This window comes from Sceloporus undulatus, chromosome 1 (assembly GCF_019175285.1).
Source record: "Sceloporus undulatus isolate JIND9_A2432 ecotype Alabama chromosome 1, SceUnd_v1.1, whole genome shotgun sequence".
Classification (NCBI taxonomy): domain Eukaryota; kingdom Metazoa; phylum Chordata; class Lepidosauria; order Squamata; family Phrynosomatidae; genus Sceloporus; species Sceloporus undulatus.
The window spans coordinates 254,988,797-255,016,040 of record NC_056522.1 but is presented as its reverse complement, the minus strand read 5'-3'; the positions used below and the strand labels follow the sequence as shown (position 1 = coordinate 255,016,040).

General features: G+C 43.2%; 1 protein-coding gene across 1 annotated transcript in view; it reads left to right on the top strand.

Annotated features, from left to right (window-relative positions):
* LOC121919317 (FACT complex subunit SSRP1) overlaps window positions 1–8,007 on the top strand; it is a 19,214-nt gene extending 11,207 nt beyond the window's left edge. Inside the window, exons 8-14 of the mRNA XM_042445802.1 lie at window positions 1,220–1,348; window positions 3,928–4,149; window positions 4,543–4,615; window positions 5,211–5,352; window positions 5,501–5,546; window positions 6,862–6,982; window positions 7,874–8,007. Coding sequence (XP_042301736.1) covers window positions 1,220–1,348; window positions 3,928–4,149; window positions 4,543–4,615; window positions 5,211–5,352; window positions 5,501–5,546; window positions 6,862–6,982; window positions 7,874–7,978 — 838 coding nt within the window. The 3' untranslated portion in view covers window positions 7,979–8,007. The remainder of the gene's footprint in view (window positions 1–1,219; window positions 1,349–3,927; window positions 4,150–4,542; window positions 4,616–5,210; window positions 5,353–5,500; window positions 5,547–6,861; window positions 6,983–7,873) is intronic.
* Window positions 8,008–27,244: the final 19,237 nt, after the last annotated feature.

Here is a 27,244-nt window from a genome sequence, read left to right as displayed (position 1 = left end):
AGGTGGAGGCCGAGGCGGCAAAGTGAAGGCCTCTGGAGCTGGTGCTTTGCCTCCTCGCCTCCTGGCCCTTCTGCGGTGGCAAGGAGGCAAAGCAACAGTGCCAGAGGCCTTCTAGGCCTTCAGCACTGCCACCTGGCCTCCTCTCGGCCGTTGCCGCCGCCACGGGAAAGACCGGGTGGTGGTGTTGGAGGCCAAGAGGCCTCCAAGAGCATCACCCGGCCTTTTCGCAGTGGCGGAGGCGACGAGGATGCAGGAAGGCCAAGCTTCATTCTCCTCGCCGCCTCCGCAAAACGGCCGGGTGGTGCTCTTAGAGGCCAAGAGGCCTCCAGGCTGCACCCATTTGGAGTGGGGAGGCGGAAGGACGAAGCTTGGCCGCGTCTCGCCAGGCTGCGCAGCAGACCCGGAAATGGCCGGGTGCAGCTTTGCAGCACCTGCTATTTGTGTGCAGGCAGCGGTGAGGGGATGAGGCTTTGGTCTCCCGGACTCGGGCCGCTGCGAAACGGCCTTCCTGCTCATGGGGAGCCAAGAAGCCTCCAGGGACGCACCAGCTACCGACTGTTCTGCAGTGGCGAAGATGTAGGAGGAGTCCAAGTGTCGTCCTCCTCGCCACCGAGTCCGCAAACGGCCTGGGGGTGGTCTCGGAGGCCAAAAGGCCTCCAGGCTGCACCCGCACCCTTTGCGGTGGTGGCAGCGGTAGCGGGGAGGACGAAGCTTGGCCTCGTCCTCCCCGCCACCGCGAAAGGGCCGGGTGCAGCTTGGAGGTAGATAGGAGGGAGGGAAAGAGGAGGGGAGGAGAGGGACTTTTGTCCCCAATGGCGTGCATGCGCGCCAGCATTGGGGACAATGTCTCCGGATTTGCCATGCGCGTATGCTCAAATCTGCGCATGGCAAATCCGCGTATAAAGAGGGCCGACTGTATGTTATTAGATATTCCAGTAATTATTGGAGGACATTGTTTTCATTTGTGTTGAACTTGTTCACTGTGTGTGAGAGACAAAGAAAGACAGAGATGGGGAAGAATAAAATTCATGTACAGAGTGACACTGATGAATGCAGACTGATGTTTCCTGGGTCCAAGCACAAGATTTTCACCAGATTATTTACAATTTTAACATTGCTTGAATTTCCACAGAGCACTTCTCCCTCCCACACTATCTCACATTTCTTTCAGTATCTTGAATCTGCCTCTATCTTGACTTGGAATTCTCTTTTTATTTAGGGATGAGGTAGAGAAGCGCTTTGAGGGAAGACTCACCAAGAATATGTCTGGCTCTCTTTATGAGATGGTCAGTCGTGTCATGAAAGCCCTTGTCAACCGTAAGATTACTGTGCCTGGCAACTTCCAAGGGTAAGGAGTGCTGGGACACAAAGATAGAGGAATCATTAACTTTTAACATGGGACATTTTTTCCCCCTTGAAATACACTGAAATTTCCATGGTGTCAGAAAATGATCCAGAAGTTCACTCTTTGAATTTTTTCAGTTTATGTGGATGAAGAGTAGATTATACAAAACAGCAGGATAAACACACAAAGCATCAAATACTGCCTTGCATTTCATCTTTAATTTTAAAGTTAGTAAAACAGGAATAAAGACTACTTTCTAATTGTCTTTATAGTATTCAATATAAGGCACTCACTCCTCTTTAAACTTTGTCTACTCTCTTTCAGGTGACAGTAGCTCAATGTGGTATTTGCCAAATTTTATTGAACAATTCTTTGCATGTATTGGCTTTGTATTTTTCCAGTTCTTAATAAGAACAATTTTTGTTCTTATTAGATGTCATGGGTTAGTGAATTTGGAGAACTGAGGTTGAACAAATTTTAATAACATTGTTTTTGGACTGAAGGACAAGTTGCACCCTACCTTGTTTCCAACAAATACTGAATTTTTGTATATATTCACTAGATTGCATGTAATCAGCTGATTGCATTCTGCATTTTCAATAAACATAATTATCCTTCCTATAATCATCTTAAAATTACTCTTTTAAATGTACACAGGAGGTGGTATTGGCTATTCCTCTTGTAAAAACCTACTTCACATTTTTCTTCATTAATTCCTAAAGCTGTAATTATCTTCCAATTGGATTTTTAAAAGCTCTTTTGTTGAAATCTGGATCTAATTATATGCCATGTAATTTGCTCAATAATGCTTTAAATGTTTTTTCTCCAATGTTAGTCTTTAAACTTTTGACATCTTTTCTTAAAAACACATACTAAATAGACCTTTTTATGTATTTCTAATTTGCTAGAGTTGAACTTGATAATACTGGTTTTGTCTCATTTTTAAAATTTGTCCCAGTCCAAGACAGTTCTATTTTAACCTGTACCATAATGTTGTAGTACCATATTTGACTAACATAAAATCTTTACCAATGACAGAGAAGATAACTGGGCTTACTCAACTAGTCCCAGTTAATGTAGATCAATGGAATTACTGGAATAAACATTGACTCATCAAGTACCCTTCTCTTTACAACTGGCAGAATAACCCACATTCCAATTCGGCTTCGTCCCGCTATGTCAATCCATTCCCAAAGGTCCCTTGTTCTCACTACGAAAAGGGATCCTTTGTAGAATCGGTTGGTTTTTTGGGGGTTTTGCACGATTGTCATTCCCATTTGTTCCGCTTCAAAATCCTGTGTCAATCATCACGGCCCCTCCCCCTCCACTGCCTTGTAGGGCCCCTTTGGAGTTGAAGCCCTTCATCTGTGCCCTGGAGCTCCTCCGCAGCCCTCCTCCTCTGCTGACCCTGCTCGTCCGAGCCCTTTAAGGCAGCGCTTGTCCCTGGGAGTGCACTTGTGCTCCAGTCGTTGCCAGAAGCCTTCCCAAACCGCACGCAAAAAGCAGTGCCAGCAGAAAAGCCCCATGGGCTGTGTTCCACCCGCTGCCCTGAGCCCCTCAAGGCAGTGCTTGTCACTGGGAGCGCACTCTGCTGTCCGCGCTCCGGCTACAAAAGGCAGCGCCAGCACTGGCTCCCCAGGGGACTCCCTAATGGAGGAGGAGGAAGAGGAGGCAGTATCTGCTCCCAGCTCTTGAGAGGCTGGAATGGTTAGTTGGTTCCTCTTCGTGGAAGGGACCCGGGAGGAGTAGAAAGAGGTGGACGGGGGACACATGGTTTTTTTTAACAGTAAAAGTAATCGAAAAATCAACAGAATGGCTCAGCATTGTTTTATCAATCTATTGCTTTTTTTAAATTGAAAAAAAGGAAACCCTCCTCTGCTGCCATTTGTTCCTCCCTCAGAAAAAGAATAGATTCTGATCTGGCGTTCTCACTGTTAGGAATCGCCTCAGAACCGATTCTTCTCAAAAGAACCTCAAAAGAACTGTTACTACCCCCCCCCCCCCCGTGTTTGGCATTTGCGCCGCTTTATTTCCACTGGAATCGATCCAATGAGGAGCAGAATTGATTTTCAGTAGGAACTAGGGGCATATACTTCGAATCAGGATTCAGAGCTAATTGTAGTGGGAACAACCCCTGGATTTAAGACTTGGCTGTTAATTTGGATGCCGTATGAAAGACAGTGGGATGGAATTGAAATTGTTTTTGGATTTGTGATTGAAAATGGAGGCAGGGCATAGTGAGTGGTTATAAGCATAGATGGTGGTGGGAAATCATGCAGCCTTCAAGATGTTGAACTCAGCAGCTGTAGCCAGTATCGCTAGCGATAAAGCTTGCTGGGGATTACAGTTCAATAACATCTGGAGAACCTTGTGATTCTCATCTGTGAACAATGTTTTTAAATAATAAATACACTTTGTCTGTACAAGAAAACTTTCATCTCTGTTACTAAGAGCTGGACCTGACTGAATGTAACAGTGTCTCGTAGTGGTCTTTTTTGATTCATTGTTCATCTGTGTCAGATAATGGCGTGTTTATGGCTGAACTAGATGTATGTCGACACAATGTCTCTTTCCTGTTTCAGACATTCTGGAGCACAGTGCATCACTTGCTCCTACAAGGCCAGTTCGGGGCTCCTGTATCCTTTGGAACGTGGCTTCATCTATGTGCACAAACCACCTGTTCACATCCGCTTTGATGAGATTGCTTTTGTAAATTTTGCTCGTGGGACCACAACTACGCGTTCTTTTGACTTCGAGATAGAAACAAAGCAGGGAACTCAGTACACTTTCAGCAGCATAGAGAGGTGAGATTATAGCTCAAGAGAAACATGGAAATACATGCACATTTTCCATCCATCTATCTAAGCCACCATTTTGCTGGATGTAGAACATCTTTGATTGTGAAGGAAGGGGACAGAACTGCCAGCACCCATCAACTACTTTCATTCCAAAAGACAACTCTTCCTGCTACTAATGGCACATAATTTCTTGGTCACTTTCTATTAAATTTATCCATCTTATCTTGATCTTGCTGGAATGTTACAACAACCGTGTTCCCCTTTTCCTGTTTTCTACCCTTGCCCACTACAGCATAAAAGCCTATTTTACTTGAGAGCAACAGAGTCCTTGCTGTCATGTCTAGACCTCAGGAAATACTGTGCTAAATGATTCCTTCTTTGGCTTTTTTTTCCTTGCAGAGAGGAGTATGGCAAACTGTTTGACTTTGTGAATGCCAAGAAGTTGAACATCAAGAATCGAGGACTTAAGGAGGTACCTGCTACAGGAGGGTGGGCAAGACGGGACAGGGAAAGGCAGCTGCTGTCTAGTCTTGTGCCTTATCTGCTTGGGGTGGGATGAGGTTTCTCTTTCTCTCCAGAGCTTTCTCCCTTCTCAATTTCTGTTCTCTCCTTGTAGAAGAAAAAGGTCTGTGCGATTGTCCCCTCCTCTTCCTCCTCTTGGTTCAGGTCTCCTCTGCATGGCTGTGGTGAACATTCCTAATCACCATAGTATAACCTTGCATGAACCACAGGGAAGGGGCAGCAGCCTGCATTGCTCCAGGAGTGGCTTCTACCTAATCCACTGTAAAGTCACTAGCATGGCTCCTTCTTTCCCCTGGAGAGGGAAAGTGTGTTGCAGCAGACTTGTGAGGCTGCATGATAGTTGAGGAATCTGCTGGGGAAGCCGACATGTGCGTGCAAGAAACCTTTCCCATGCTGTATGTCTGCCTAGGAGCATGGTGGTGGTTGTAGTATTAGATCCTCTGCATGCCTTGGTTCTGGGCAATTTTGATAGATTTTGTCTGCTCAGGGAGTGGAATGGGAAGCCTTATACTAGTTCCTATGGGATCTTTTGTATGTATTTCTAGGGTATGAAGAATATGCCCTATGATGAATATGCTGGCTCAGATGACGACTCACATGATGCTTACTTGGAGCGTATGAAAGAGGAGGGCAAGATTCGTGAGGAACATGCAAATGACAGTAGTGAGGACTCTGGAGAAGAGACAGGTGAGCCATTTCTTTCAACCTGGAGATGAAGACAGGTCTCTTCTACTCCAATACCAGAGAACTGCTCTTAATGGCAGGCCATTCCTTCTTCCCTCCCTTTCTTGTTGGTATTTTGAGTTAGAAATGAAGATTTCTTTTTTCTCTTCAGATGAATCATTCAATCCTGTAGAGGAAGAGGAGGATGTGGCAGAAGAGTAAGTAAAGTGTTGCCAGAGATGTGGCTATTGAAACAAAATGCCACTGCTCCACTATCAGGTTTTAGTATCCTAGCGATAATACTGCTTTAGGAAATCCTGTGGGAATACAGAAGGCAGGATATAATTTTTTTAAAAAAAAGTAATGGGGGATACTGTGTTCTTGATAGGGACTTGTATAACACCAAATTTGCCCCAGCTTGCAATCAAGTTTGGGCAATGTAGCCAAAAGAGAGTGAAAGCTGGGAAATTGATCTCATGAGAATGTCTTCCAGAGATGAGAATTTTTCCTTTGTTAAGAGAAGTGGCTACAGTAATATGAAAAGAGCAAAAGAATAATTGTGTTTGATTCTAGGAATACTATGAGAATCAGTAGGGTAGTTAGGGAAGAATTGCTATAAAGTGTTCACCATTTGTATCTCTGCCATCTTCATCTGTGAAATATACTGTCTTTGCTCCAGGCTACTACTGTATGTTGAGGGCTAAATCTTGGGAGTTAGTAAACTAAGGTGTATTACAGACGGGCCCAAGAGGCGCCTTACTGACACGCCTTGCCCCTCGCGCATAATGAGTGCGTCAAAATGGTGGCGCCCTGTACAGATGGGCACTGCCATTTTGACGTCGCGGACGCACAGCGTCCTGATGTCGCACCCCAGAAGAGACGTCGCGAGTGCGCGCGTTGGCACTTGCGGCGTCTCTTCCGGGTTGCCAGGAGCGTGATTTTCGCGCTCCTTTTTTGCAGCGTGGAGGAGTCGCGCGGTTTGGCTGCTGCGACTCCTCCACGCTGCAACCGGCAGCGGCCTGAGACCTTCCCTTTTGGGCGGTCTGTAATGGGCCATAGAATGCTTTCTGTCAAGATTCCAGAGCACAGCTTGACAAGGAGCTACCGTGACAATAGATCTATTCCATCTCGCATGTTTATAAAGTTTGGTTGGTTTAGGAATTGGTCAGTCCTTGAAATGCTTGGATAGACTAAAATGAATACATCAACCAGTTTTCCCATGATCATTTCAAGATACTTGATGTCTAATGCTCTGCCCACTCTTTCTGAAATAATGCTCCACTTCTGTACATTATGTAGAAGAAATGTTTAGCAGTAATGATAGGATGTCTACTGCTTGTAAATTTATATAATCTGACCTCTACTGGCCTGGTTGTATACAATTCTCTGTTGGCTTAAAACAATGTAATGATATAAATCTGTGTCTTGGAAAGTATGCGAGCAAGTATTGAAAATTTGTTAGAGTAGGGATGATGTAGTGGGGGTATGAAGCTGTGAACCTACCTCCTCCTGAGTAACTTTTTCTTGAAACAGGTTTGACAGCAATGCCTCAGCCAGCTCATCTAGCAATGAAGGAGACAGTGATGAGAAGAAGAAACCTGTCAAAAAAGCCAAAATTGTCAAAGAACGCAAGCCCCGAAAGAAGCAGTCTGAGGTGAGAGCAACCAGGACATGGAAATTATTGAATCCATGACCATTACTGGGGCTTGTGAGTGAATGTAACAATGTAAGCAAATTTTAAACAGGTGGCAATGTTGTCTCTGTGCCATCCAGTTAGGATTCTGAGCCTTCTTTCTCACCTATTTATAGAAGCATCCTTCTGTATGTCTGGATAAACTGTACCAAAACTTAGAGTAGATTGAGAGGTAGCCTCCAAAACAGTGCAAAAAGGTGATTCTAGAAGAAGAGAGCTTCCATTGCTTGTAAAAACGCTGGTGTGTGAATAAATGTGCTCATTAGATGTGTTGGCCAGTTTTCTGCATTCAAAGACTTGTTTTGTGCACACATTTGACTGTATCCTCTGAAGTCCTGATTTCCCTTCTGAAACAGGTATCTTGTAAAACTATCATGTCCAGTCCTTTGGTTTAACAGCAAGGATAGTTTGCAGCAGTGTATTGTTCACACAAATACTTCAGCTTCTGTGAGGATTGCAGTGAGGTGAGAGGGAAACAGTGCTACACTTCATAATACTTAGCGAACAAGATTATGACATTGGACCAAAGTTTCGCTGGTGCTGGCCAATGCTGGACGCCCTTTTAACTTATGCCTCTGAACGTACTACTGAACCTGGTGCACATAATGTTCTTTGAATTAGAAGTGCTCTATGGCCAGGCAACTTAACTTTGTCTAGCAAACTGAGGCAGCAGCATTCATAGTCCTTCCACACCCAGATTCCCTCCCTGGTTGTTTTCTAATATTTTGTTCTTCCATTAGTATAGTTTGGACCAGGAGTGCGACCTGCATCTGAAAGATGACAGTAGGAGGAATTGCGCCTACATTGATGATTGTTGTGTTTTTCTTCTTTTTCAACCCCCCCTCCCACCAGAGTAAGAAAGGGAAAGACCCCACATCCCCCAGAGACCTTTATCTGCCTACATGCTCTGGCTCAATGCTAAGCGTGACAAGATCAGGTCAGATAGTCCTGGCATGAGTGTTACTGCATGTGTCCAAGAAGGCTGGAGAACTCTGGAAAGCACGTCAAAGAGAAGAAGGAGGTGAGCAAAGAGACATGTGAGGTTGTGTCTGTTTTATGGAGGTGGGAGTAAAGGTATGTGCTTTCTAAGACAGGTGTTAGTCTGGGGCTATGTAGCTTGCATTGTGAATCCGATTTTGGTGGGGTTTGCCCAAGCTTTTTCCGACTTATGGTGACCCTAAGGCCAACACTATCATGGGCTTCTTGGCCAAACGTGTTCATCAGGGCGAGAGACCAGGATTCGAATTCCCATTCAGCCATGAAAGCCACCGGGTGACCTTGGCAAGCTACACTCTCTTAGCCTCAGAAGAAGCCTCCCCCCCAACAATCTTGCCAAAAACTGTGTGATAGGGTCAGCTAAGTTAGAATGCCTTCAGGCACACAACCAACAACAACAACAACAACAAAGCTTACCTATGGTTTTTCTGTAGGAATGGGATCGCAAGGACAGATGCCAGAGGGACTATGAGAGAGCCATGAAGGACTACAATGAAAGAGAAAGCGAGATAGCTCCAAGAAGTAAGTAGCAGTATTCTCCTCAAATGATACAGTCTGCCATCCCCAACTTACCGTTGGGTCTCTAGTGCCCCGGAGTTTTCTCCACTGTATGATTTTGTTCACTTCCCATACGTGCAGAGAATACCCAAGAAAAAAAAAGCCAAAAAGCCGGGAAGGAAAGCCAGAGAAGAAGATAGCTGCATCTTAAAATCAGCTATCGCAAGAGCCCTTCTAAGCAGCTAGGAGAGCTTCAAGAGCAAGGAGTTTGTGTCCAGTGATGAAAGTTCCTCACGTGATGACAAGAGGAGGTGAGTGGTCTGTGGTGACTGAAGTAGACAAAGAGGAAGAGAAATGCATTTGTAATTTCATGGACATGAACACTTTGCAGGGGACTGTAGTTTTATAGGACATTTGATCAGCGACAGTACATCAGACAGATCTTTGAGCAGGGAATATCGACAGGGAGCCATAGGGGAGCCCTTCTTTCTATTTCAGAGAGGTCATCTCTTGACACTGGAAAGGCCTCCTCTTAAAGCCCCCTTGTTTTTTTGTGCCCATTTGGCCTGCAGCCATGAAAGCTGATAACAGGTACTTAGAAATGGAAATCAAGCTTTGCGCACACACAAGTTGTGGATCATATATTTTCCATTCCTTTTTGGCTTCCAGTATCCAATACTTCCAAACACCCAAAATAGCTGTTCTTCCCTGTGTTTTTTGAACCTATACACAGTATATTTCAGTACAAAACACTTGAGCTGCCCGCCACACGTCCAGTTTTCTCACGTACTTTTGCTTCCGTTCCCTACACGCTTCAAACACTTCTCGCCTTGCTTTCTTTTTTCCTTCGCACGCTTGGCTTCTTGTAACCTAATGTTTAATTTATCTAGTCCCATTGATAGTCATCTTCCCAATCAGATGATGTGTTAGTTTAGACTGTACACCTGTAGTTAATCCTTGAATGTCTCCCTTCTCAATATTTCTGTACTTTTTCCCCCCAGGACTCAGATGAGGGGAGATTGCTAGCACCCCACCCAGCTCAGCAGAGTCCGCTTCTGGCTCAGTTAGCAAGATACAGCTCCACAACCACCCTGGTTTCCCTTTCCTTGCGTGGTGTGGTTTGTTATTACTGAGGTGAAGCAAGGGATGCTGTTTCATCCTGCACAAGTAGGCGCTGAAATGCTGGTGCCATTTAGAGTACCAGTCTTTTCCTGTCACAGTATGCAGGTTACAGTCAAGGCCAAGTTTACACCTGGAGAGAGAGGAGGGTACTAAAGGAGAAAGCCCCCAATCACCCTGTTTTTTTCTGCCTCTGTGTTTGTAGATGCCCGTATCCTGTTAGGTGCAATCTGGGTGGCATGTGCATACAACTGAAGCTGGACACTGTGCAGCCTCCTAGTCAGATTCAGATGGTTTTCTTTTGTTTTTCTTTTCATTTTTTAAAAAGTTTTCTTTGTATTTCTGATTTATTGTGGCTACTCGTTTAATAAAATCAGTGAATTTGAGTGAGCTTTGTTTTTTATATAAAAATACAATACACCTTCAACAATAGCGAAAAACACAACATAACAACAAATGATGACATCCCTGACCTCCAGCCAAAAAACCAGTTTCATTTCCACCTACTGTATAAATTACATCATTGATATGCATTCTCAGCATAATTTCATTGGAAACATGCTGTTTTCTTTTTTTAATTTTTACTTTTGTCCTGTTTCTATTTTTGAACCGTTTTGATAAAAACCTGATGTTTGTTAATTGTTTTTGCATAATCCCGTGAAAGGCTGGACAAGTAGCAAGCATCTTTCAGTGTGGGCATAAAGCAGAAAAAAACAAGCAAGGCTATTGTAACACAGAAGTGCAGCCCATCTGCACTGCCCCTTTCCTTGATGAGCAAATCATTCCTTGATTTGGGGGTGGCAGCTCCTCTTTGTGGATCAGGTAGCGTACTACCTTCCATAGCTACACTATGCATTTGAAACTGCTGTGTTCTGCTGGGACTTGGTTACTGCGGCAGCGTCGCTCGAGCGAGAGGTCTGGGGGCCAGACTCAGCAACTCTAGCTTTGAGCATCACCCCAATGAACTCAGGACTGTGTTTGATTTTTCGCTTGCCCCCATAATTGTCCCTTGTTCTTAAAAAGTGTGGCACCTTCTCTTTGCTACATCTCCAGAAGGGAAGTATTCCTTAAGGATGAAAGATGCCGTGGTTACCTTTACCAATCTCTCTGTGTTAGCCACACATCATCATCATCATCTCTAAATGTTTATTATAAACCGCTTTTCCCAGGATCAAAGCCGTTCCAACATATCAGTAAAAACAATACCACGCATAACATAAAAATGCACATTAATCACATTAACTTAGCATGTGACACTATGGCGGGTTATAAAACGCCCTTGGGGCGGGCTGCACCCGCCCCTTCCCCGGGTATCGGGCCTCAGCTGCCAGAAGGCAGCCGCTGAGGCCCCGATCCGCCGCTTTTCAGGCTGCGGGGAGCAGCAAAAGCTGCTTCCCTGCCGCCTGAAGGGGTGTCCCTGGGCTTCAAGCCCCAAGGACACCCCGCCTGGCGGGGGAGAAGGAAGAAAGGGCCACTTGGCCCCTTTCTCCATTGCTTCGCTGGGCGCAGCCGTCTGAAGGCTGCGCCCAGCGAAGCAAAGCGCCGCCGCAAACCAGGACGGAGCTCCAAACGGAGCTCCTTCCTGGTCCGCGGAAAGGGCCCCTAGGTCCCTGGCACGGAGTCATGACGTCACGTCCGCCCACCGCCTCGTACTGAGGCGGCGTGGCCGTGACTCTCTGACGGCGGCCGTTCGGAACGGCCGCCTCTATTTTTACGCGCAAGCTCGCTTATTAGGGTTAGGAGGGCGGAAGCACCGCACCTCCCTAACCCTAGTACGCGCTCTGCGCGTCCATAATGGCGTTTGTCACCCGCCTATTGTGTGTGGGTCTGTAGAGAGAAGATAGAGGGGATTAATGCTGATGTTTTTTCCTTAACAGGACATGCTCTTCTCCAAATAGCGTCTCGGAATTCCTGGCACTGTAGTTCTAAGTTGGACAGGATGGTAGAATTGAGTTGGATCTCATGTGTTCAGCCTGAACAATTTGTAGCCCTTCATTAATGATATTTTGGCACACTGGCTAACAAAGGCCCTGGTTCCTCAGCATTCTGTCCCTTGATGAGATTCAGAAAAATTGTTGAGAAATGTACAGAGGGATGGCAATGGAATCTTCACATTCACCTCCCTATCTCTGGTGTCATTAATCATGGAAGTTACTGATTTTACTTGCTCTTTTTTTTTATTTAGAAGTGCGTTATGCTGTTGGCTATAGCAATACCTCTGGCAATAGATTCCCAGTGCTAATTCTGCATTTCTTGAGCCCTTTTTATTTGTCATAAAACCATGTATTTAAGCATTCCAGTGGAGAACTATTGAGCTTTTGTATCTTTAAAGTGGGCAGCTTTCTAAATCACTTTCTCCTACCACTCATAAACCTCATACCCCATTTGGCTGAATGTTGCCCTTTTCTCACTTCCCCAGCCTAAATTCTACAACTGATTCAGCCTTCCTTTCCTAGGAAGATGGTACACAATGTTAAAGATTTTACTACCGCATTTTTTTCTTTTTACAGATTTACTATGTCCTTTGAAATAAAGTAGCCAGAACTGTGCATCAATACTGAATGTGCACGTAATCCAAAGTTGCTTGAGGTGATTTTGGTTTATGCAATGGAATTTTTCTTTCTTCTCCCCATTTGAACTCACCCAATTCATCAGAGTAGATTTGAAATAAGGTAAATAAATAAATACCCCTGCATATTTAGCAAAACCTTTTGGTTGGTAAAGGGGTACTCATAGGAGTTTCACCATTTATCAGTGGTAGATGCTAGTACTTTTCAAGCATTCTTAATGTTTAACTTTTTTTAAAAAAGTATTATTCATCCTGAACAAATGTTTCCTAGTGTTTGAAATCTGCATATTATTTTTATCACTAATTCTTTCAAAATGAAAATTTGATTTAAAAAATATATATACAGACAAAACTGAGAAAATGGAAAAGGTATAAATCATGGGATTTAAGGGCAAGCAAGCACAATTTCAAATAACTTAAGGACATAACTTTACTGTATCTGGAAGGATATTTTCTGCATAATTTGATTGGATAGAAGTCTGTCCTGTGGGAGAGATCTCACTTCAAACCATTTTATGAGTTTGAAGCTTCATGAAAGTCTGCAACTAGTCTACTTCACTGGCAGAGACAAGGAAAAGGATGCTTTTTCAGACTGGCGTAGTTAATTTTTCCACCCAAACAGACCAATGGTAGGCCAAAGGGAAGGGGGAAGGAGAGGGAATCCAAACTACTACTTTCAGTCCCAGTAACAGAAGAGGCATCTGCCTTCCATCCCCATAGAAGGAGGGATGTGTTAAAGTATGCTTAGAAATACATGTCTAAATGTCTGGGCACTCAGTCATATTAGCCACATATAGAAACTATCATGCAAAGGTTTCTGCCCTTGCTTGCAACAATACTAGTATGGGGGCAGCGTTGCTTAAGTGCTGTGTGCTATAAACTTCATGGTACCTACCTGTATCAAAAATATACCTGAAAACCTATAATTTTCTGAAGTTGTAACTTGTTCAGAAGTTCTGTCTTTTATTATAAACTTTCCTCTATTACACATCCTGTGTTACACTTCTCTTTACAGACTTTCTGCACCTTTTCACTTGTAAACTCACTTAATCCTTGTGAAGTGGAATATCATTCATACTAAAATAACCTGCAGAAATTAGGTTTAGATCCTTGTGGATTATACTGTATATCCAATAATATGTTCATCGTGTTTAGATACTTTGTGTAACAGGATTATAGCCTAGGATAGGACCACCACTAATACAAATAAAGTGAGCCTGTCTCTACTTTACACAGGTCAGTGTCTGAATATTGTAAATGGCATGTGTGGGTTTACAAGGGAACAGTGGCATGATTCCAGTTACCTAATAGCTGAACTGAGATTTGAACTGGGGCTTTGTAATTTATGCCTCTAACCCCTACAGCATGGATGAGTAAAATGCAACCCTGGGGCATTGTGTGGCTCCCAATGCTGTTTTGAAGTTCCTTCACCCATCAAGAGTCCCCAGACTACCTTTGTTCTGAATGAATTGTTTCTCCTGGAAACCTCCAAAAGAAGCAGTTTGTTGGTTTTAATTATAAGTGATTTAATAACTTTTTAAGGGGGGAGAGGGAAGTTTTTGTATATATTGTATTTTATTATTGTTAGCCGCCCCGATTGACCTCAAAGGGGCGGGATATAAATAAAATTATTATTATTATTATTATTATTATTATTATTATTATTATTATTTATTCACATTTTAAATTGGGTGCAGGCCCCACCCATTAAAGTCTTTTTTAAAAAAAGTTATTTTTCTCACTTTTTTGGGGTGGGTGGGTAGTCTGTATAACTCCCAGTAGGTCCCAGATACACAAAATTGGTACCTGGATCCACTGATGCTGACCACTCCTGTCTGTTACTTTACTTCTCTTTCCTTGACAAAATAGGTTGCAGTCTTGGAAACATTACCCGAAATGAAAAACAGTTAGTCTGTAAGACTTGTCTTCCATACTCTGAGTTTCCCTTGCTGTTTTCTTGTCCAGTCTTGCAATATGGAGATTCGCCTGGAGATTTCCCCAGTCTATCTTGGATTTTGCTGTCATCAATATTTATTTATTTAAAGTATTTCTCTATTATGTCCCAGGCCACAAGGGCTCCTGAAGTGATGAGAAAAACCAATTATGACAATACAAAGATAAAAACATTTTTAAAACACATTAAAATACTCTTGAAAACTTGTAAAACTTGTAAAAGCAGCTTTAAAACAATGCTAGAATCCAGTTCTGACACAGTTAAAACAACACTGAAGGCCATGTGGAACAGCAGTGTTTTGGTTGCCTGCTGGAAGTTTTAAAAAGATGGGGCCGTTCTAATTTCCTTGTGTAGAGAGTTCCACAGTGAAGAAAATTGTACAGAGAAAAGCCCTGTTACATGTACCTATCAGCCTAATGCAAGGTGTTGAGGCATGCAACAGGGCCTCCTCTTAAGATCTCAGATTTCTGGCAGATTCATGGGAGGAGGTGGTCTTTCTGATAGCTTGGCTCCAATTCATTTAAAGCTTTCTGGGTCACCACCAGCACCTTGAATTGAGCTTGGTATTGAGTAGGCTGGCCCAGTTCCATCAAGGGCTAGCCTGAAGAAAGAGGCTCCTCCCTCCCTAACTGTCATCTTTCGGCCTCTGAGGGAGAGAGTAGGCTGGCCCAGTTTCATCAAGGGCTAGCCTGAAGAAGGAGGCTCCTCCCTCCCTAACTGTCATCTTTTGGCCTCTGAGGGAGAGAGTAGGCTGGCCCAGTTCCATCAAGGGCTAGCCTGAAGAAAGAGGCTCCTCCCTCCCTAACTGTCATCTTTTGGCCGCTGGAGGAGGGAGTTAGCCTGGCCCAGTTCCATCAGGGGCTAGCCTGAAGAAAGAGGCTCCTCCCTCCCTAACTGTCATCGTTTGGCCTCTGAGGGAGAGAGTAGGCTGGCCCAGTACCATCAGGGCCTAGCCTGAAGAAGAAGAGCCCTCCCTCCGGTCCATCTGCCTTGGTCCAGGCCTCAGAGGGAGAGAAGAATGCTGGACCTGATTCCTTCCCCCCCTCACCATTCCCTTCTCCTTTTGTGTCGTGTCTTTTAGATTGTATGCCTGTGGGCAGGGAACTGTCTGTTATCCCCTCTATTGTAAACCGCTCGGATTCCCAGTGATTGGGCGGTATATAAATAAAACCTATTATTATTATTATTATTGGTAGCAAATTGGAAGCCAGTGCAATTCTTGCAGGCCTGATGTTATATGGTCTCTGAAATACACATCTGACACCAGTGTGGTTGCTGCATTTTGTACTAGAATAGTTGTAGCTTCTGAACACCTTTCAAGGGTAGTCCTATGTAGAGCTAACTCATTACAACAGTCTAATTGAGGGTGCATCTGATGTACCAGCCAAAACTGGGAGGGGCACTCCTGGCTAACAACAACCTGGCCTCCCAGAAACAGAGCTTGGTTCAAGAGCACCCCTAAGCTATGAACCTGACTTCTATTTATATTTGAATTGATGCCTTTTAATATGTATTGCACTGTATCACCAAAAAGGACATGCAGTTTCATTTTGAAGGGCTACAAGTGATGGATGGCCTGCCTCTTTCTCTTGGTAGCCTATTAAAGTGATTGATCATTTTTGTTTGCTGTTTTTCTCCCTGACAGTAACCTTCAATACCTGTCTTTCCCTTATATGTCTAGCAGGGTTTAACAACCTGCTCTTTAAATTCTCCTTGGGCAGATATTTTATCTCTTGTACAGCAGTTGAATCCACATTAGCTTTTCTAGTGATACCATTTGAGTTCCTAATGACCTTACTAGTTCTATTACTATTTATGAGAGCACTACTCAGGGAGCCATCATATACCCCCCCCCTCGCAACTAGGATGGAGCCTTGAACCATTAACTGCTGCTACTCAAACCAGAGCAAAGCCTTTAAAATGGAGGATTTAAAATACGGCTTAGAAGCATTTAGATGCATGTGATTCCCACTGGCCCCAGCTTTTGAGCTGCTCTTCAGTGGCTACAAAAGCTATAGTTGGACAGCTGTTGCTTTAAGTCATTGTAGTGGGGCAGTTGCCTGCGTGATCATACTCCTATCAATTTAATTGCCAAAATCAGCATATAAGTGCCCAATAGGTTTAGGCAAACCAAAATGTAGACTTATGTGTATATATCATTGTAAGTATCACCTTACAGGTATGCATATCATTGCAGGCCTCACTTCCCCCACCCTGCTCTAGCTCAGGGATACTTGTCTTCAGAAGAATATGTAATCTGTTATTTTCAATATCAAGCAGGGATTTTAATTCCAATATAAGGTTCCTTCAGAGTTCAGCATCTACATCAGGCATGCGAATCCCGAATTCTTGTGGTAATTTGAGACTGTCTAGATGAATGGTAGGCAGGATTGGCCTTTGAGATTTTTTGGCCTTCAGATCACATCATTCCTAGTTAGCATAGAAAAGCTGGAAATTGTGATTCCCATACCTGTCTGCATTGTGCAGGTTTTTTAAAAAACCAATATGCTCATATGTTCAGGCACATAAAGTTGGAGGGATGCGGTGGCTTAGTGGTTAAGGCACCAATTCTGACGATTGTAAGGTTTGAAGGTTGACAGTTCGAGGCCCAATGATTGGGTGAGCGTCCGTCACTAGTTCAAGCTTCTGCCAGCTTAGGAGTTTGAAAGCATGCAAATGCAAGTAGATAAATATTTTGTTGGGAAGGTAAACAGTGTTTGGTGCAGTCATGCTGGCCACATGACCACTGGAATAGTCTTTGGACAACACTGGCTCTTAGGCTTAGTACCACCCCTACAGTCAGTTACGACTAGACATGCATGTCAAGGGAAAACCTTTACTTTTACCTTCACATAAGGTTGGATTCCCATGAGCAGGAGGCTCCTGCTACACTAAGGCAGGTTCAGTGGAATGATTTTGTTCCTTCTTTCTTGGAAGTTCCCATTTTCCCACAAGTCTGCTTTGGAAAACTGAAGGGAACTTTCACAACAGCATGGGAAATGATGTGTGTTCGTATGTACAGTTGACCCTTGTTATACGCTGGGGTTTGGTTCCAAGATACCCCGTGTATAACAAAATCCGTGTATGCTCAAGTCCCATTAAATATAATAGCAAAATGGTGTCCCTAATAAAAAATGAAACATCAAGGTAAATTTATACTTTTTTGGAACATTTTCAAACTGTGTATGCTTGAATCCGTGTATAAAAAATCCGTGTATAAGAAGGACCGACTGTACATATGTTCTGTGGGGGAAAATGGGGAAATGACCGGTTTCCTCTAGCGAGAACTTCCACTGGCTTTCACTCTGTCCTGTGAATGGAAAGACTAAACTGGATGCAGCTCAAAGCAATTTTAGTTTAGAGCAGAACTGGCTGGGTAGAGCGTATACTCAGGGTCTTCCTAAAATAAGGCAGAGGTCCAGCTTGCCTGAAGGAGGAAGCTCTAAAACCATTACTAAAAAGCCTGCTTGGGTCCCAACATTTTGGATAATTATGGGCCAGTCTCTAATATTCCATTTTTAGGTAATATTCTGGAATATGTGGTGGCCTCCCACTTCCTGGGGTTTCTGGATGAGGCTGATTATCTAAATCCATTTCAGGGCTGGCTGTGGGACAGAGATACTTTGGGTTGCCTTGATACATGACCTGCACCAAGAACTAGATAAGGAGTGTGTTTCTGTTGGTTCTGCTGAACCTCTCAGCATCAACCATGGTAACCTCTTGGGCTGTCTTGCTGAGAAGGGAGTTGGGGGCCATGTTTTACTGTGGCTTCATTCTTTTCTGGAGGGATGAACCCAGAAGATGGTGTTAGAAGACCTGTTATAACCCTTGGCTGTTGGTCTGTGGGCTCCCTCAGTGTTCAGTTCTGTCCACCATGCTATTCTATACCTGAAATCTGGAAGAGCTTGTCTAGAGTTTTGGGGGCTGATGCCATTAGTATGTGGATGACACTGTTCCTTTCCGCCACAATCCAAGAAAGCTGTTTCTGTGCTAAATCAGTGCCTGTCATCAGTAATGAACTAGATGAGGGTGAACAAATTGAAACTTAATCCAGGCAGGACAGAGATACTCTTGGTCAGTAGAAAGGCAGATCAGGGAATAGGAATTCAACCTCTGCTTGATGGCATTACACTTCCCCTGAAGATGCAGTTTCACAGCTTGGGTATACTCCTGGATTCAACCGTAAGCCCAGAAGTTGAGGTTTCGGTGCACAGTTACAAATAAGGTTTGAATCACAGCTGTGATACATGCCTTAGATACATCCTGGTTGGATTGCTGTAAAACACTACCTTTGAAGAGGATTCAGAAATTTGAATTGATCCAAAAGCCTACACCAAGGATTCTAACTGGAGCTGGCTACATGAAGCACACAACACCCCATTGCAACAGCTCTGTTGGATGCAGCTCTGTTTCTGGGCCCAATTCAAAGTGCTGGTTTTGACCTATAAAGCCTTATTTGAAGGACCGTATTCTCCCATCTGAGAATATTCTGAGAGCCAGTTGGAGTAGTGGTTTGAGTGTTGGACTACAACTTTGGAGACTAGGCTTCAAATCCCTTTTCAGCCATGCACCCACTGGGTGACCTTAGGCAAGTCACATTCTTTCAGCTTCAGAGGACAGCAATGGCAACCCCCACCCCCCGAAGAAACTTGCCAAGAAAACCCCATAAATTTGCCCTAGCATCTCCGTAAGTCAGAAATGACTTGAAGGCACACCACAACAACAACATTCTCCTTGTGAACCTGTTTTGAGATCTTCTGGGGAGGCCCTGTTCTCTGTCCCACCATCCTCACAGGTACATCTGGTGGGAACGTAGGAGAGGGTCTTCTCAATAGCTGCCCCCAGGCTTTGAAACTTCCTAGGGTGACACCTTCCCTACTCTCTTTCCTGTTTCGACAGGCATTTCAGGACTTATATTGTTAGGTGGGATGGGCCTTGTACAATGTCCTGGAAGTTCTATCTGTCATTTGTTGTGCTTTTGTTGTTGTTGTTGTTCATGTTTTAATTGGTTTTGTTTTTGATCATTTAATTGCTTTTTTAATTTTGTATCTGAATTTTTATCTTTTTTATATGTTGTAAGTGGACTTGAGTCTTCAACTGGGAAAAATGTGGGATATAAATAAATCAGTTACAGCTGAACCTGCAGCTAGTCTTTTATGTGCCATTAACTGCAGTTAAAATAGATTTACCTGTTGCTGTCTTATGACTCTATCTTTCCATATTTTATTCAATATTCCAAAATGTCTGATTTCAAATTCATTGAGTTAAATTACTGTGTCCTTTCTTCCCATTACAAAAGATGCTGAGAATCATGTTTGTGTCTTTCTTTAAATATAGAAATATAATAACTTTTAAAAATTGACATCTTGTGTGACAGTCAGCACCAGATGAAATGTGATGGTGTTAGTTCAGTGTGTTTAAACAGAGAACTCCCAGTGATGCAGAAAGAGAAGTAGGACTGTGCAGGTGAGGGAGATTTTGAAGAGCAAATGTGACCTGGAATAATGCATGTAGAACTCAGAACTTCTGTTATCCTGAGTGTTGCAGCTCATCTGTTACGCTGGAAGTGATAATTTGCTTGGCAACAAACATGGGGTGGGCAAAAGAAGAGCTGCAGGCCAGTAAAAGAAATGAATGTTGGGCTCCATCCCATGGAGTCCACAGAACTAAAATGCCAAGACACATCTCAAGATGCTCAAAAGATGGTCAGTTAGTGAAAAAAGCCAGATGAGTTTTGCTTATTTATCCTCTCAAGATCTTCTTTGGGGGCTATTTAGAATCAAACTTTGGACATTTCTACATCAGGAACTCCTAAATCATTTACTGGGCCAAATGCTTAAGGAGTTTCTGCTTCAGAAATTTGTGAAGGTTGATTCAAAACAGATCCCTGAAGGATACCTTGAGAGCATACATAAATAAGAGATCTTTTGAGCTGGGATGTGTCTTTTGTTTTTCTCCAGCCCATTAAGTCAGTGGGAGTGGAGTAGGGAGATAGTTGCCCTCACATACACATGTTATACACATTTGCCACTATTTAACCATCAACCTTTAATGTTGTCCTGTTTTAATCACATAGGGGCTGTGTAGACCGGCTCTAAGGGGTGGCCTGCAGCTGCCTTCAGGTACGCCAGATCGGAGCCCTGGTAACCAAAAGCCACAGCCCTAATCCAACCTTTCCAGGGCGCAAAAGGCTGCAAAAAGCCGCAAAAAGTGTTGTGGCTTGAAGGCACTCCTTTGGTGCTGTGTCGTATGAACACAGTGCCAGAGGAGTGCTGTGATGCCATGCACTGTGTGGACTGGTGTGCGGCATCATGACACCCTGGGGGCAGAGTCGGGGCATGTGTCATGTGGATATGACACCCCGACTCTGCCTCCAGGCTGGCCTTAATGGCCGTTCTGCACAGGGCCATAGTCTGTTTGTCAAAGGATGGTCATCATTCCCAGGATCCAGTCCCTGTAATTGTATGGCTGTGGTAGATCTTGGTCCTTTTTTGCAAAAAAACCAACAACAAAACCTTCAGTTTCCCTTCCCATTCCTTACCTTTACCCCTTCAGCCCATTGCCTTTTGTAGATTTAATTGTTGAGTTGGAATTGGGATGAAAGTAATCTTTCTAGCTCTGCTACTCTTAAAGCAGCTTGAAGCTTTTTTCCTGCTAGGACAGCCAATTTGAGCTAGGGGATTCAGCCATGATCCAATTAGTGCAGATTACTCTTCCTTTACCATCCATTAAAATGGCTTTGGGGAATCTTTGGAGACCCATCTTCCAATCACCTGTGAGTCAGACAGCATTTTCTGCTTTGGGATAATTTAATAACCACTGAATTGTTTTGCTGAGGCCTGGCAGGGAGAGTCCATTTCCTTCTCTTGTGCTTGAAAAGGTGAGGAACAGAGTACTGTACTCCAGAGAGTGTCTGTAGAAATTTGCAATTGAAAGCTGTAGCAAATTCCATTTTGCATCTCTGGAAGCAATCTGGAATGTAAAATTCCCGAGGCTCTTGTGTTTTTTTCAGCCAAGCTTACACAAGCTATTTACTGGAAAAGCACATAGTGTTTGCCAAGAATCAAGGGGTGTGTGCTTCGTTTACCTGTAGGGAGGTTCACAGCCATAGCATCTTCATCCATGCTGCTCTTTTGACTAAACAGCCAAAGTTGGCAAGAGGATAATGTTACCCTCCTGTTTTGTAGCCTTGCAGCTATTTCACAAAATTATTTTTTCCTAGGTTTTGAAGGATAGCAGCCTAAGTGCAAGGGGTTAGCTTAGTACAGCTTGTGTTATGAGGATGTTGATGTTGTGTCCCTTCAAGTTGTTTCTAACTTATGGCAACCCAAAGGCGGTTTGAACCTATCATAGGGTTTTCTTGGCAAGTTTCTTCAGAAGGGGTTTGCCATTGCCCTCCTCTGAGGCTTGAGAGAGTGTGACTTGCCCAAGATCACTGAGATCCAAATCACACTGCAGAAATAATCCAGTTTGAAACTGCTTTAACTGCCCTGGCTCAATGCTAGGGAATTCTAGAAACTAGTTTTGTAAGACATTTAGCCTTCTCTGTCAGAGAGCTCTGGTGCCACAATAAGCTACAATTCCCAGGATTCCCTAGTACTGGGCAGGGAACCGTCTAACTAAAAAGATTGCATGTACAGCGCTGTGTAAATTTACAGCGCTTCATAAATAAAGGTTAATAATAATAATAATAATAATAATACTGAGCCAGGGCAGTTAAAGTGGTCTAAAACTGGATTATTTTTGCAGTGTGGTTTGGACCCCAATGGATTTACAAGGCTGAAAAGGGATTTGAACCTTGGTTTCAAGAGTCCTAATCCAATGCTCAAAGTACTACACCTCACTGGTTCTCACAATGAGGCTAATCTAACAGTATTGAAGGTACAGTGATTAGGGATACATTCACAGTACACCTTTATAGTGCTTTGATTCCATTTTAAGTGCCATGGTTCCATGCTATGGAGTCCTAGGCTTCATAGTTTTGTCAGAGGCACCAGAGGAACTCTCTGATAGGGAATTTCAAATGCCCCTGCCTAAGCTGCTGATCCTAGGATCCCATAGGATAGAGCCATAGCAAGAAGAAGAGCCCTCCCTCCATGGCAACTGTCATCTTCTGGCCTGGGGGGTAGTGAAAAGGCTGGCCCATCTCCATCAGGGCTAGAAGAAGAGTGTATTTCTATTTTTATGTATTTTATATTTATGTATTTTTATTGCTGTAACTCGCCTGGATTCCTTGTAATTGGGCAGGCTATAAATAAATCATTTATTATTATTATTATTATTATTATTATTATTATTAAAGTCTGATATAATGTTATCATTGTGTAATGTTAACACAAGGAGCCCTGGTGGCGCAGTGGTTAAATGCCAGTACTGCAGACACTCACAGCCACAAGGCAGGGCTCCAGGGCTCACTCCAGCCTTTTGTAGGTCAGTAAAATGAGTACCCAGCTTGTTGGGGGAAGTTGGCTTACACATTGTAAACCACTTAGGGAGTGTTAATTCACTGATATATGGTATGGAAATGTTAACAACTGTGTTGATTCATGTCAGCAAGTAAATTCTAGCAGTTTTTCCCTCACCAGGAGCTGGTCTTTTGTAAATTTAATGAATCATAGTTATCCATTCAAGACCCAGCCACCCAAAAACAGGGATACCACAAAACAACATATTGTTCTTCTAAAAACCCACACTTATTATCAAGATTGTAATTAAGCTTGGAGGGAACAGGGAGCCCTGTGGGGTGGAGTGGAGTTTGTTATCAAAGGTGTTTTAATTAATTGGGTGCTATTTTTCTTTTTAAAAGGAATTAGTCCTCTTGGTAGCAAAGGGATGTCACATTGAGGAGGGAGCAAGCTTGTTTTCTGCTGCTCCAGAGACTAGGACCTGGAACAATGGATGCAAGCTACAGGAAAAGAGATTCCACCTTAACATTAGGAGGAACTTCCTGACAGTAAGGGCTGTTCGACAGTGGAACACACTTCCACTGGTGGGGTCTCCCTCCTTGGAAGTCTTTAAACAGCGGCTGGATGGCCATCTGCCGGGTATGCTTTGATTGAGAATTCCTGCATGGCAGGGGGTTGGACTGGATGGCCCTTGCGGTTTCTTCCAATTCTATGATTCTATGAGTCTTCATTTTCTCCCTCGAAACATTAAGATTTGTTCATACATGTTGTATGGTCTGAGGGAATAGGCTAGTAATATTGCATATATTGGTATTTATTGATATCAACAGTTGTATATATTGCAGCTAGGCTTTAACAATGTGTGGGACCATTTCTAGAAGCTTGTGTGGATTGAGTAGTCTCATCATAACTTCATTCTGAACTCAGATAAGATGATTTATGGTTCTATAGAGAGCATTTTGAAGATGGGAAAACTGTTGTGTATATTTCTGCTGACCTAGGTTAGTGCTATTCAAAGTGATGGTCCAGGGATTGGTGCCAGTACATAAGCCATTGGCTGCCAATTTGTGTGAGCCTCCAGAAAAGAAAGAAACAATTGTAGCTAATGGGCACAAATATGGCACATTGGAAAAATAATTGCTGGCCTCCCAAAGTTAATAGTTGAGGATACACTGATGTAGCTGGCAGAAGACTCTTAGCCATTTCTTCATATTTGTATCACTTTATTGTGAAAAAAATGAAATCTGTCTTTCACTTTCTACCAGTGATTGAAGTACTCTAGAATCTCATCAAACACTGCAAGGCTTATGGCTCCAAAGAAGTTCCTTTTATTTCACAACAGCTAGTGTGGGCTATATATATTGTATGTGGCAGTGATGATGAGGAATAAATAGCATGGTGAGGGTTTCTTATTATTATAACAGATGAGCATAACCATTATCTGTGTTTAAGTCCCCATCTAGTGGCTAACATGAAGTTTTAAAGCATGCCCTGTAAAATGACCTGGTACAGAGTCCTGAGTTTATGTTTCTGATACAATATAATTGGGGGTGGGATGGGGGGGAAGAGTATAATTTGTCATTCATATCTCCTTACTATTAGTTTTCAAACTACACTCATCCCTCCATATTTGCGGATTTGATATTTGCGGATTTGATTATTCGCAGATTTGATTAACATGTTCTCTTTAGGAATCTCTAGGACCTCCAGTGCAACTCTGTGGTCAACTTTAAGTAAAAGTTGCTCTGAAAGACCTAGAGATTCCTAGAGAGTATACTCTACTAGGCATTTGTAGTTCCTCCAATGTAGTTCTATGGCCAGTGTCTGTTGGATGTTGACCACAAAGTTTCACTGGAGGGCCTAGAGATTCCTAGAGTCTTCTCAGGTGAAAACATGGTGGATTTGCTCCCATCTGATAATATAAGATGCATTTGCACTGCAAAATTAATGCAATTTGACATCATTTCAACTGCCATGACTCATTGCTATGGAATTCTGGGACTTGTAATTTTGTTAGCTATTTAGCTTTCTTTGGCAGAGCACGCTAGTGTCACTTGTTATTGTTCATTATCTTCAAGTTGTTTCCAAATTATGGCAACCCTAAGGTGAACCTATCATGAGGTTTTCTCGATAGGTTGCTTCAGAAGGGGTTTGCCATTGCCATCATCTGAGGCAGAGAAAGCGTGACTTGCCGAAGGTCACCCGGTGGGTTTACATTGCCAAGCTGTGGTTTGAACCCTGGTCTCCAGAGTCCTAGCCCAATGCTGAAACCACTACCACACTATGCTGGCTTTTTCAAGAAACTCCAGATCCAGGATTCTGTACTATTGAGCTATGGCAGTAAAAGCGGTGTCAAGCTGTGTTATTTCTGCAGTTCAGGAACACTAATTAGTGTTCCACTCATGCTTAGAGGAACCTTGCCAATGGTGCAGTTAGTTGGAGTTATATTCTGATTGTCTTCTTAAATTAGGCTTGCTCCATTATATGACCCTGGAGCCTTCTCTGGAGGTCCATGCATGCTGCTTGTTTCTCTCATCCCTGAAAAGACAGCAAACCTCACAGCCAGGCCAGGTTCCACACTTCCTCTGCAAATTTTAACATGTAACACATTCACACAAATACAAGTCTGGACAGGAAAATTATACAGCCTAAGTAAGCAGCAGCCTGCCCAAAATGTCCCCAAAAGGCTGCAGATTTTCTAAAAGGAAAAATAAACAATAGTATTGCAACATAGTTTGCAGTAGGATTTCTTCTGCTTGGGCTTGGGCAGAACCCTGCACTACAGACAGCAATGAAGAAAATGCTTCTGTTCATATATGCATCAACTTCCCTATTCAGATCAAGGGCCCATCTGGAGCAGGGGTGGGGAATGCATGGCCTTTTGGATGTTGCTGAACTGCAACCCTCATCAGCAAGCATAGTTCTTGAAGAGGGAAAATCAGAGCAGAACTTGAAAAAAGTTACTTTTTGTCTGCTGTTAGGGGATTCTAGGACCTGTAGTCAATAAGTAACTTTCCCAAGTCATAGGAATTGTCCCACAACATCTGGCCAACCGTGTATCCCTGTTCCTGATCAAGTTTCCAGCATTCCGTTTCATGGGCTGGCCAAGACTGCCACTTATGGAAAGCTTTTGTTGCTGTTTTGTTTTTGCTTTCAAGACATTTCTGACTAATGGTGCCCCTAAAGAGAACCTATCATGGGGTTTTCCTGGCAAATTTCCTCCCAGGAGGTTTGCCATTGCCATCCTCTGAGGCTGAGAGCTTGGGAAGCCTGGGAAGGGGGGGTCCAAACCATTTTGGGGGTGGGGTGGGGGGTATACACATTGCAAATACATCAAGGTATTAAAGTAATAAACACAACTTTAACTACATCCACTGGGGAAAACATATATATCTTGTGATTAGATTAGGTTTGGTTGATAGTATTTTTAACATTAATTAACGGAAGGGGGTCCGGACCCTATGGACCCCCCTCTCCCCTTGGCTACTTCACTGCTGAGAGAGTGTGACTTGCCCAAGGTCACCAGTGAATTTACATGGCTGAGCTGGGATTTGAACCTTGGTCTTCAGGGTCATAGTCCAATGCTCAAACCAGTACACCACACTGGCTCTCTACCAACAGCAAAACAGTGGAAGTAATATCCCTTTTGCCTTGTTCTCTGGTACCCAGCAATGAAAGGACTGTTGCTTGGAAATATGAATGTTTCATCTAGTTACAGTACTTGCTCATTTATTACAAATAAATGTTTATAACGATGCATTCTTTCTTGTTCCTATATCTACCGACAGATTTTTCATATTGCACTCAGTCATGTCCTGCAAAGTCCCACATGTCAACCTTTGTGCACAAAAGGTTGTGCACGTCCTCCTGTCCTTGATCATTTTGACTACCTCCTACCTTTTCTGACTTTCTGATATCCCTTTCGAGATGGGATGATCAAAACTTTAGGTAGTTGTCCACTATATATTTATTTTTAGCTCATTCCTACCTTTTCTGTTTCCATAAAAGTCATGAAGCTGTCTTTCAGATTAAAAACACAATGAAGTTCATGAGACATAAGCCAATGAAATCTGTTTATCTGGACTGCCAAACTATACTGACTTTTGGATTGTTGCCTTCTATTTGTTTTAGCATTAAAGGTGTAAAATAATTCTATAGGACCTCTGACATTAAGAAAAATAAATTTCTAGCATAAGCTTTCATAGAATCCGGACTAGTCTGGTGTCCACGAGAGTTTATGCTAGACATTTTCTTTTTTCAGTTTCAAAGGTCCTACGGGATGCTTTTGTTTAGATAGCAACAGCATTGTACTCCAGATAATCACTTGTGGAACATAGAACAACTGCATGAAACACCTGCTCCCAATCAATAATAATAAGAAGAAGAAGCACCATCCAGTGCCACACCGGGAACAACTGAATCTTTCAGAACAGTCCCCTCATCTAGTAATGTAATACACAAACGCCTAATAAAATGCTGGCTTCCAATAAACATCCCCCCTCCACCTGTGTTAGAGGCTTCGGGAGAAGAGAGTCAGGGTGATGGTGTAACTTAAGTGTGGGACTAGGACACTGGGATACCAAGGTTTAAATCCCTGCTCAGCCATGGAAATCCCTTGGGTGATTCTGATAAGTAACACTCTCTCAGGCTCAGAGGAAGGCAATGGCAAACATCCTCTGAAC